General features: G+C 33.5%; 2 protein-coding genes across 2 annotated transcripts; both read right to left on the bottom strand.

The window, feature by feature from the left end:
- Positions 1-249: 249 nt before the first annotated feature.
- On the bottom strand, positions 250-594 carry LOC107062684 (agamous-like MADS-box protein AGL62). The gene has a single exon (XM_015313580.1). It carries the CDS (start codon positions 592-594, stop codon positions 250-252), a length of 345 nt encoding a protein of 114 aa, XP_015169066.1.
- A 5,114-nt stretch (positions 595-5,708) lies between these two features.
- Positions 5,709-8,732, bottom strand: LOC102581129 (agamous-like MADS-box protein AGL62). The gene is made up of 2 exons (XM_006357672.1): positions 8,384-8,732; positions 5,709-6,013 (listed from the first exon to the last, which is right to left on the bottom strand). Exons 1-2 carry the CDS (start codon positions 8,730-8,732, stop codon positions 5,709-5,711), a joined length of 654 nt encoding a protein of 217 aa, XP_006357734.1.
- Positions 8,733-12,930: the final 4,198 nt, after the last annotated feature.

Below are 12,930 nucleotides of genomic sequence, written 5' to 3'. Positions count from 1 at the left end.
ATTGAGTCCATATGAAGAACTTTAGCTAGCACAATTAGGAGGAGTCTAGGCACTTCTCAATGTCTAAAATGGGAATGCATTATTATTCACCATTTGTGCCTCTTTTTCAACCTTTTCCTTTAGAATTTCCAATGCCTTCTTCAGGTGTTGAAGTTGGAATAAGTTAAGTTCTTCCAAAAGAGGTTCCCACAATAGACCATTAGCTCTCTTCGTAATTTCTCGAAGGCATTCTCCGCGATTTTTCTCCATCTAGAGAACCCCCTCGAGGTTCATGAGCTTGGTATTGAGCTCATGAATACCAGCTTCTCTACGAGCCACGATTTGTTGACTGTAGACATCATTATTTGGTGGAGGGAGGTTCCTCCCAAGGAACCTCTCCACCAACGTGTCCACGTTAGTGTGACCAAAGGAGAAAACTTTACCGTCCTGGGAAACTACCACAATGGCAATTTCAGCAACACATAGCGTACAAAGTTCACTAGTCTTTTTGAACAGACCAGCACGTCGATTAGAAAAGGTAACTCCTAAGTTTCTCGCATTCTTCATTATCACCATGTCAACCCTTTGACGACCCTTGCTGCTTCTTGTTGTCATGTCTAAACTATCACTAAGAAATTGTGATTTTTAGTCTTAACACCAAGATCTTTATATTATAAACTGTGTTTTAAAATAACTTAATGATATAGACGTTAATGATTATAATTATACAAATCATTTTTTTCCTAATTAGATTTATATTATTGGATTGCATTTGACCGCTATTTTATTTGAGAACAATTTTGGAAAAGCAGATATTTTAAATGATTAATAAAAACCTTTCACTTTAATAATAACACCAATTTTGCATTTACCATTGAAGTTTCCTAGTCAATCATCATGTAGAGATTTTTCCTAATTAAATTATATTATTGGATTGCATTTGACCGCTATTTTATTTGAGAATAACATTTTTTAAAAATATATTAAATGATTAATAAAAACCTTTTATATTAACAATAACACGAACTTTGCAGTTACCATTGAATTTTCCTAGTCGATCACCATTTAGAGATTTTTCCTAATTAGAATTATATTATTGGATTACATTTGACTGCTATTTTATTTGAGAACAATATTTTTTTAAAATATATTAAATGATTAATTAAAACCTTTTATTTTTATAATAACACCAATTTTTCATTTACCGTTGAATTTTCCTAGTCGATAATCATTTAGAGATTTTTCCTAATTAGAATGATATTATTGGATTGCATTTGACCGCTATTTATTTGAGTACATTATTTTTTAAAATTATATTAAATGATTAATAAAAAAACCTTTTATTTTAATAATAACACAAATTTTGCATTTACCACTGAATTTTCCTAGTCGATCATCATTTACAGATTTTCCTACTTAGAATTATATTATTGGATTGCATTTGACTGCAATTTTATTTGAGAACATTTTAAAAAAATAAAAATATATTAAGTGATGAATAAAACCCTTTTATTTTAATAATAACACGAGTTTGGCATTTACTATTGAATTTTTCTAGTCTATAATCAGTTAGAGACATACAATGTATCACATCAAGTATACGCAGGCATTTGGATTTATGATTGTTGTTCTTATTTATACCGTGTTATTCAAGACCTAAATAGGCTTACAAATCAGATCATGATATGATCAAGTGCTTTCTGGATCTTCTCTACCTTCTTATTGGTATTTATCTCCAAAATGCTTATATATATATATAATATATATATCATGTTGTGATATATTTGCCTTTTGAATTAGTAAATGCTAAACAACTCACATTCAAATATTATATTGATTTGTACTGGATTAATTAACAACAAACAACTCTCTCTAAATAATAAAATTTGTAAGCTTAATTTACTAGTACAAATATAAAATATAAAATGTAGAAAATAAACAAACTCGTTAAAAGGAGTTGAGGGGTATTTTTGTCTTTACATAGATTAATACCATGGTGTTAAATTCTATGTATTCCTAATATCACCAAATGTAAGGTATTAGTTATACATCTTATACCATGTATGGTGTATTACTAATCCATGAATTCATTATACATAGACCCTAAATTTCTACCAAATATAGTACTAAATAAAATCATACAAATACATGGACTATTTCTCCTAATATTCGCTACCAAACGACTCAATATTATTTTTCAATTTTTTGATGATTCTACAACTTATTATATGAACTTTGTCCTAATTAAGCTTTCTTCTGCTTGTCTCTGCCCAACCTATGTGTTACTATAAACTGGTATTCCATAAGTGATGAGCTACTACAGGAATTCATATTAAAACCCTAAATTTTCATCAGATTAACTTCGCCAGTAGGCGTCATGGCCAATGCCAGCGATGTCTGGCCTACACTCCATAATGATGAACAACCACCAAAACCACCATTGAACTATGCAACGACTTTGAATAAAGTAGAAGACAAAATCACAACGCCTATCCCTATCAAAGATATAACTCACATTCATGGAGAGCCAACTGTATTCTGCGAGTGAGGAAGAAGAGGTTGAGACCACAATCATTAAAGAAGATTTACCGTTTTCCATATTGGAAAAATTTCTTATGGCTCGTCAAAACTAGAAGAAATTCGTAAAACTGGTCCTTTACGGTGTGAGATTCCAGGCGGAATGTAAGGCAGGATTCTTGAGTGATAGACACATCCTAATTCGCCTTACTACTATGGAATATTATGTGCATGTCATGTCAAAAATTGGCATATTTTTTGAAGGCTAAAGATGGGTATACTATCAGATACAACCTCTAAAGTGGGAACCCTAGTTCAAGCCAGAGACGGAAACTACTACTGCCTTAGCATGGACCTCTTTTCCATCCCTATCACCTAATTTTTTCATTAAAGAATCCTTCTTTACGAAGTCTAAAGCAGTGGGAAAACTGTTAAATGTTGACATGGCTACAATAAGCAAATCTAGACCTAGTTGTGTCTAGGTAAAGTTTGAAGTCAACTTATTGAAAGAATTTCCCAAACGGATCAATGTTGGAGTTATGAAGACATCTTCTGGGGAAATAATCTCAACATGGATAAAAATCTGATACGATTACATGCCAAAGTATTGCAAATATTGCAAACTTTAAGGCAGGGGCATGATTTTCATCGAGGGGGTTTAAAAAGATAGGTAACCAAGTTGGTCGGGGCTGGTGAAATATAAACGGGTCAGATTCGATATAAGCAACTAGATAAAATTCAACTCTACCTCAACACAAACAATGAAATCGAGGAAGTATGTGTTTGATATAATGTTAAAATGAGTATGAGAGAATGTATTTTATAAAACTTTAATTGTGGTCTTGTCTCTATCATTGTAGTAAATATACGTTACTAATACATGTATTCACACGATGCACATATAATATTAATATAGTATTTTTTATTTATTTTTTATTGTGATATCTTGTTTGAGTATACTAAATCATATTACCTTACAAAAGTCCAACTATCGTATTGTTCCTCATTAATGAAATCTAATACCTCCCCCTCTGTCACGCCTCGAGCCTACACCCTGGACGTGACCGACACTCTAGAACCATCATTGATCCCAAGAGAATCCTTGGCCTTGCTTCCTACTTAGGGGAAGACATTACTCAATAACAAGAACTTCAAATGCATAGATTAACTCAATTGTCTCAACTATTGAATAAATTTAGAAACGTCTGGAAATATTCAAATAGCCATAAGAAGGCAACTCAAGTCTCAAAAACTTAACAAGGGAAATGGAAAAAGACTCCTCAACTACTACTCTCTATGAATCCTTTAAATACTACAATAGATGTTGGGAAAAGACGCACAATATCTTAATAAATCTAAAGAATGTAAACTGGGAACCCTTTGGAAAGCAAAGAGGTTTACCAAAGCTAGCTAGAATGAAATGGGATCAATGAAGTGCTTGTTCATGACCCTGAACACCTATATCGTATCATAAATAAGATGCAGATCGAATGACGTCAGTACATTGAATGTACGAGCATGTAAGGGGAAAGATGACACTTAAGCAATTGAACAGTTACTCTGGGAAGACAAAGAAATTCCAAAATTCGTCCCGAGCAAAGATTAAAAAAAAACGATAATAAAAATTCAAGAATATGAATAACCTAATATCGGTGTGAGAGTACGGGAATTGAACATATGAGAAAGTGAAGGATTATTGAATTTAAAACTGTTTGGCCCTTTTAAAATCTTTCAGTTCACGTGACAGTCGGCGAAGTAAGTCTCATCTGCAGACCTACTCGGCGATGCGCCGAATGGTATTTTAGCTCGCCGAGTTTTACAGAACTCCCAACAATTTGGGGGTTCAAACGGTGGACATAATCGGGCTTGCCGACCTGTTCGATTAGTCGCCGACTGAGCTTTTGGATCGCCAAGTTTTACAGAATCCCCCCATCAAGCTGGGTGGTTCAAACCATGGTCTAAATCGGGCATGCTGACCTGTTCACCGTGTCGTCGATTGGAATTTTACCTCGCCTATTGCCCATTTTCCAACACTTTTCACTTTTCAATCTGCAAAATCAACACCCATTATTGAAAAGCAAAGTTTAAAAAAATCACCAAAAAGTTGGGTTGCCTCCAAGGAAACGCCTTATTTAACGTCGTGGCACGACAAAGATACCAATTCAAACTTCATTTTCTGAGATTGGCTATTGTGTCACTAGGCAACCCTCATTTTGGCCTTGGGTTCAAATGAGATGAAATTTGACCCATTTGCATTCCAATTGCTTGATTGACACTTAGTGCGAGGTGATCGTTTGATTAAGTGTAGAGACTTCCTCTTTTATTTCGTTCAAAACTTTGTCTGACCCTTCCACCTTATTGAAAAAGTGCGCAAGCATGTCTTTCGTACGAAAGTTCTCCGGGTCAGCATTTTGTTCCTTAGGCTTTTGATGTTCATAGGGTGGAACATATCCTTCCTTGTCACCATCCCTTTCGTTCCAATTGGCAATACTATCACGCCATTGTCTGTCACGGTCTCTCCATACATCATCTCTATTCAAAGTCAAATTGCCACCCGTCTTTGGACAGTTTGGATGAAAACCTCCTCCTTGGTTTGCAGGGAAGTTTACTTCCTTATTATACAGTGCTTCAAATTGTGCTTCTTCATGGTTTGCTCCACCAATACCCACATTATTTACACTCTTCAACCCACTACACATCACATTATTCGACAATATTTCCAGCTGGGTCATCTTTTTTGCCATATTTTGGTCTCTCTTGATCCTTCTCGATCTGCTCTTTCGTCATCCTAAAAGTGAGAGGAGACACTTGGTCCTCACGATTTCACCATGCTCTATTGATCTTGGTCATGCAATCAAGGAGTTGAGACAGTACCTCATAAAGATGTTGCATTATACCTCTGGGAACAAGTTGATCAGCAACACCTTTGTTCACCGAGTCAAGACTCCTATAAAAGTATTGTAGCGGCACGTTGTTTGGAAGTTCGAGAGTCAGACATTGAAGTACAAACTTCTGAAATCTCAACCACGTCTCGTGGATTTGTTCACCGTCCAAGCGTTTGCAACTCTGTATACTATCCCTTAATATCATCATTTTGATGAGGGAAAGAATCTCACAAAGAAATCCCATTTGAGTTCATCCCAAGTGGTGATGTAGTTCCTCGATAGATCAGCTAACCATTAGGTAGCTTCACCCATCAAAAAGAATGGGAATTACAACCGAAGAAGAACTGATTCTTGTGATATGTTCTTGAATGAGAACGGAACACAAATGTCCACGATGTTCTGAATATGTTCATGGGGATCTTCATGTGCAATCCCTCCATATAGGCCTTTCATTTGCAGGAGTTGTAGCATTGTGCAAGTGACATGGAAGACATCATTCCCCTCAACCGGAGGTAGACGTATCGCACCAACATCACCCAATTGAATCGGGTCATTCACATCGTTATGATATCCAATATCATCTTGGTGGCCAACTTGGCTACCATTACTCTGGTTCACGCTCATTTCTTCCTCTGTTCAAAACAAGCCAACACAGACACGAAACAAAGTAAGTCGAGTGAACTATAACACAAAAAGATTACCACTTTAAACTTCAATAATAGAATTCGAAACAATGTATTTATTTTTTATGTTTCTCCTTCAATTTACTTAAAATAATCTATATCATAAATCATATGTTTACTTAATTAGTTAAATATTAATAATTTAATTACATAATGAAATATATGAAGCCCAACAACTATACTTTATTTCTTATGTTATGGCATTATAATTATAATCGATTAGATTAATTAATTTAATTAAAGTAGAAGACAAAACAATGTATGAAACTCTTCCAATTCAGTGACTCTTTAAATTTTGAAACCAATTTTTTTTTCATGTGTCATGATTCAATGTGTCTCATTATTGAAATTCTTCCAATTCAGTGACTCTTTGAATTTTGAAACCAAAAATAAAATGTATGTGTCATGATTCAATATGTCTCATTATTGAATTTTGATACTTGAAAAGATAGCTAAATATCACTATAAATACCAATAAATTATAGCCACAATTTGCTTGTCCGTAGATCATCATATTGTTTTCTTTTTTGTCATATACAGTTCTCTAATCTTCTTCTTAGATAATGATATAACATAGTCAAGAAGCTAACTAATGAGAAGAACAGATGACATCATGCGGAAGTTAGCTTTCTTACAATAGAATAGTTGAAGTTCGAAGTACAAGAGATGAAATCATGAAAAAGAGAACTTTTCTTACGGTATAATAGTTGAACTTAGAAGATTAGAAGAGGGAACCTATTCCTTGAGATCCTTTGTTTATTAGCTCATAATTTTAAGTTTTCATTTTCATTTTGGAGTTAAGGTATGGTTGTCCATATTAAATTTGGTATGCAATCCACATTTTTATGCAATTCTTGTATCATTTTGCATTGTTGTGGGAATTTTATTTTTATTTGTCATTGTGTTATTGTTCTTGTAAGTGTTACTTAATCGAAAAAACTTCTATTAATGTATGATGAGTTTGATAATACTTGAATAATTTATGCAATATGCTCATATATTCATATTGTCAATTTTCTAAATTCAAATTAATTTAAATAAAGATTGCTAAAATATTGTTTCTTTGAATGAGAGACAAATGTTTCTTGAAGTTGTCTCTTCAATTAAAGGAAGCAATCAAGAAATGAGTGGTGACCAACTAATGGAGATTGTGTATAGAGGTCTGAAGGGTGGGAGATTTCTAATTGTCAAAGATGATATATGGAGTAGTGAAGCATGGGACCAAATGCAAAGAATATTTCCAAATGATGACAATAGAAACCGAATCATATTAACCACTCGGCCAAGTATGGTGTTGATTCTGTGAGATGTCCTGACTTTCCACCTCATAGAAAGTCTTTTATAAGTCTTGATGTCCTGATTTTCCACATTTATTTCAATGCAAGAAGATATTTCAAAACATATGTTTTATAGTTCAAATTGCTTAATGTATTTGATGTATTTTCAATTGATTAATATGATTTCTCGTGTAATACCTCAGCTTATACACTTGAGATATGTTTCGAAGATAAGTCTTTGTCGAATCGATAGGGTTGATATAAGAAAAATGTTAGAAATAAGACATTTTGATATTGGATCGCCACTATATATATCTTATCCTCTTGCTGCGGAAATCATAAGAAAAACACGCAATTTATTCCCAAGGAATTCCAATTAAAAGGTACTTGTATACCATGGGAAGTCATGACTTTGCTGGCTAATTTACCCAATCTCCAAGAGTTCCCTCGAACAGATTGGACACTAAATGAAGATGTTGTGTTTCACAAATTAAAATATCTACGAATTGTAGAAGCAAATCTATAAGGAGGAGACTCCCCAGACTTTTGAAATATCTTTGATAAACAAGAGATTAATATTGAATGCAATTCAAAGGATAAAATCAACAGGACAATGGACTAATAACATAACATATATAATTAAAATTACTAAAATCATAAGGGATAAACATTACATGATGAACACAACACTTAGTACTGATTTCAGCTGAATCATAACTGATGAACACAATACTTAAGATAACTCAAATGACAAATGAACCTAGATACTGAATATAATATTTTATTTTCGACAATTCCATAACGCTAGTAGATCCACTAACCCTATTAGCAAAGGGTCCACCAACATTGAGTCAATATGAAGAACTTTAGCTAGCACAATTAGGAGGAGTCCAGACACTTCCCAATGTCTGAAATGGGAATGCATTATTATTCACCATTTGTGCCTCTTTTTCAACCTTTTGTTTTAGAATTTCCAATGCCTTCTTCAAGTGTTGAAGTTGGAATTAGTTAAGTTCTTCAATAGGAGATTGCCACCATACACCATCAGCTCTCTTCCTAATTTCTCGAAGGGATTCTCCGCGATTTTTCTCCATCTGGAGAACCACCTCGAGGTTCATGAGCTTGGTATTGAGCTCAAGAATACCAGCTTCTCTAAGAGCCACTATTTGTTGATTGTGGACATCATTATTTGGTGGAGGGAGGTTCCTCCCAAGGTACCTCTCCACCAACGTGTCCATGCTAGGGTGACCAAAAGAGAAAACTTTACCATCGTAGGAAAATATCACATAGGCAATTTCAGCACCACATAGCGTACAAAGTTTGCAAGCCTTTTTGAATAGACCAGCACGTCTCTTAGAAAACGTAACTCCTAAGTTTCTCACATTCTTCATTTTCACCATGCCAACCCTTTGACAACCTTGCTGATTCTTCTTGTCATGCCTAAACTATCACTAAGATTTTTGGTCTGAACACCAAGAGCTTTATATAAGAAATTGTGTTTCAAAATAACTTAATGATATAGACGTTAATGATTATAATTAGACAATTAATTTTTTTTCCTAATTAGATTTATATTATTGGATTTCATTTGACCGCTATTTTATTTGAGAACAATTTTTTTTAAAAATATATTAAATGATTAATAAAAACCTTTTACTTTAATAATAACACCAATTTTGCATTTACCATTGAAGTTTCCTAGTCGATCATCATTTAGAGATTTTTCTTAATTAGAATTATATTATTGGATTACATTTGACCGCTCTTTTATTTGAGAACAATATTTTTAAAAAATATATTAAATTATTAATAAAAACCTTTTATTTTAATAATAACACAAATTTTGCATTTACCATTGAATTTTCCTAATTGATCAACATTTAGAGATTTTTCCTAATTAAAATTATATTATTGGATTGCATTTGACCGCTATTTTATTTGAGAACAACATTTTTTAAAATTATATTAAATGATTAATGAAAACCTTTTATTTTAATAATTACCCCAATTTTGCATTTACCATTGAACTTTCCTAGTTGATCATCATTTACAGATTTTTCCTAATTAGAATTATATTATTGGATTGCATCTAAAAGACATATTAAATGATTAATAAAAACCTTTTACTTTAATAATAACACCAATTTTGCATTTACCATTGAAGTTTCCTAGTCGATCATCATTTAGAGATTTTTCTTAATTAGAATTATATTATTGGATTACATTTGACCGCTCTTTTATTTGAGAACAATATTTTTAAAAAATATATTAAATTATTAATAAAAACCTTTTATTTTAATAATAACACAAATTTTGCATTTACCATTGAATTTTCCTAATTGATCAACATTTAGAGATTTTTCCTAATTAAAATTATATTATTGGATTGCATTTGACCGCTATTTTATTTGAGAACAACATTTTTTAAAATTATATTAAATGATTAATAAAAAAACCTTTTATTTTAATAATAACACAAATTTTGCATTTACCACTGAATTTTCCTAATTGATCAACATTTAGAGATTTTTCCTAATTAAAATTATATTATTGGATTGCATTTGACCGCTATTTTATTTGAGAACAACATTTTTTAAAATTATATTAAATGATTAATAAAAAAACCTTTTATTTTAATAATAACACAAATTTTGCATTTACCACTGAATTTTCCTAATTGATCAACATTTAGAGATTTTTCCTAATTAAAATTATATTATTGGATTGCATTTGACCGCTATTTTATTTGAGAACAATTTTTTTTAAAAATATATTAAATGATTAATAAAAACCTTTTATTTTAATAATAGCACGAATTTTGCATTTACCATTGAATTTTCCTAGTCGATCATCATTTAGAGATTTTTCCTAATTAGTCAAGACTCCTATAGAAGTATTGGAGCAGTACGTCCGTGAGTTGGACATTGAAGTACCAACTTCTGAAATCTCAACCACGTCTCGTTGATTTGTTCATCGTCCAAGAGTTTAAAACTTTGTGTACGACCCTTTAATGTCATCATTTTTAATGGGGGAAATAATCTCACAAAGAAATCCCGCGTGAGTTCATTCCAAGTGGTTATGGAGTTCCTCGATAGCTTAGCTAACCATTTTGTAGCTTCACCCATCAAAGAGAATGGGAACAACCGAAGATGAACTGATTCTTGTGATATGTTCTTGAATGAGAACGGACTACAAACGTACACGAAGTTCCGAATATGTTCATGGGGATCTTCATTGGCTAGCCCTCCATATAGTCCTTTCATTTGAAGGAGTTGTAGCATCGTGCTAGTGACATGAAAGACAACATTCCCCTCAATTGGAGGTAGGCGTATCGCACAAATACCACCCAATTAAATGGGGTCATTCACATCGTTATGATTTCCAATATCATCTTGGTGGCAAACTTAGCTACCATTACTCTCATTCGTGCTCATTTCTTCCTCTGTTCAAAACAAGCCAATACAAACACGAAAAAAAGTAAGTCGAGTCAACTACAACACAAAAAGATTAACACTTTAAACTTCAATAATATAATTCTAAACACCACTACCTGGTAGCGGCACCATTTTTGATAAACGCTCAACAACACCTTATCTAATAGTAGGTGTGAGTGATTTTAATCTAGTATAAAACCTAACGAAAGGTTGGGGTTTAACCAGAGGGAGCGGTACAAGTTCGAATTCAGTTACGAAGTTACGAATGTAATCTAATTGGTGGTAGGAATAGAAATTATTGAAAATACTTAGTTAAATTGAAAGGGGTGACAACAAATGTTACTTATGTTATTAAGAGGAATTTTCAGGATATGATCAATTATAGGCCAATTATGCTATATGGGTAAATTGATTTTTATTAATAATTTGCTGTATCATTATGGATAGGCTAGACTATAAGTGCAATAGTTTTCGCTCAAACAACTATTACGGTTCAGGCGAGTTCTCTCGAATCTTGACAAGCTTAACACTACAAAATAGACTAAAACCTTAATTTATCCACTCTCTCGAGCTAGATAGGTAGGAGCGAGTAAAGATTCCCTCTCTCGAGATTAACCCATAACAACCCACATGCTAAAATCATCAATCGATAACCTTGGTTTTAGAACCTCTCTCTAAAACATTGAGCTAAAATTGTATTTGCAACTGCAATTCATAAATTACTACTCGGCTGTCAATCAAACCCACATTAAAACAACATTTAAATCATTAAACAACAATACCATAAGCTCATTAAGCCAATAATCACATGATCACACCCTATGAATTGGGGTTTTACCTACACATCATACAAAGAGAAAAACAATTTCCAACTATGCTAGCCATGAGCTGGGTAATTTCCAAGTCTCTACAATGCTCCAAATTGAATTAGTTCAAAGACCCAATTGCAATTCCTCCAAATTTTGTCTCAAAAGCTTCAAAGTTTCCACTAGAACTTAGAAACTCAAAGAAAGCTAAAAATCCTGAGAGCTGTGGAATCAGAAATGTGGGAACCTACTTTCTTTTTTTAAAAAAAATTTCAATTTATAGTTGCCCAATATTTTTCCTGAAAGGCCTTTGGGCGAAGTAAGTGGCGCTTCGCCAACCAGGTCGGAGATCCGACCTTCTCTCCCTTCCATCACCAATTTGCATTGGACATCAGTCCTCAGAGTTCTGTAAACTTCGGCGATCATAATTCCTGTCGCGGAGTCATTCGGCGATCCGCCGACTACCCAGTCTTATGACCTAATTGGTTCTTCCCCAGGGATGGCACACTGGAACTTTGGGTGAGCTAAAGAGCCACTCGTGGTTCGCAGAGTAGTCTTGGCGATCACCATGATCCCTTTTCTTCACTTTTTCAGTTTGTTAGTTCCTTTTTGCCTTGTAGCGTCCTCGCCTTTCCCCTTACCATTCTTAGCTGCAAGTCAACACTTTAACATCCGTTTAGAGTATCAATTACGCATTGGAGGACCCTTATACTATCAAAACAAATCCCTATATGAGTCAAAATCTCGGACGCAGAAACACCCCCAACTTAAACTTTTGCTTTTCCTCAAGTAAAACTCAGGATCAATTAGTTCAACAAGGATGTCTACAAATAGTGCTGCTTAAGACACAACATAAATGCAGACAAAAAAGGTTCAAACCACACGTACAATGATCAATTGTGCACTCAAAGTTTCAATTGTTTACTCACCATTATCAAGTGTACTCAAGCTCATAATGCTTGCTTCAATTGTAGGTTCTAGCTCAACAAAGGTATTCAAATGCCATCACAACAAAGATGATTCCATATTCACACAAAATTTCTCAAAAATTTAAGGTCCCGGAATCACATAAAACTGTCACACTCAAAAAAAATGAACATATGCTTGACTCAACCCGTAGGCTTGACCTTATTTTTCTATCAACATTCGTTTCAGCTCACTCAAGATCGCAAAGGTCTTTTTAAGGCTTTTAATGGGGCTTAGTGTAAAGGTATGATTATTTAGGCTTAGGAGCTTATACCTTCTTGAAATATGACCTGAAAATCACTTTTTCTCCTCCTCTTTCACATTCAAACATGTTCATAATCCATCCCATTATTCAACTAAACATGAATCACCGGATACCCCAT

The sequence above is a fragment of the Solanum tuberosum genome, unplaced genomic scaffold (genome assembly GCF_000226075.1).
Source record: "Solanum tuberosum cultivar DM 1-3 516 R44 unplaced genomic scaffold, SolTub_3.0 scf00259, whole genome shotgun sequence".
NCBI lineage: Eukaryota > Viridiplantae > Streptophyta > Magnoliopsida > Solanales > Solanaceae > Solanum > Solanum tuberosum.
Note: the sequence above shows the minus strand (reverse complement) of the source record. Positions and strands in the feature narration are given on the sequence as shown.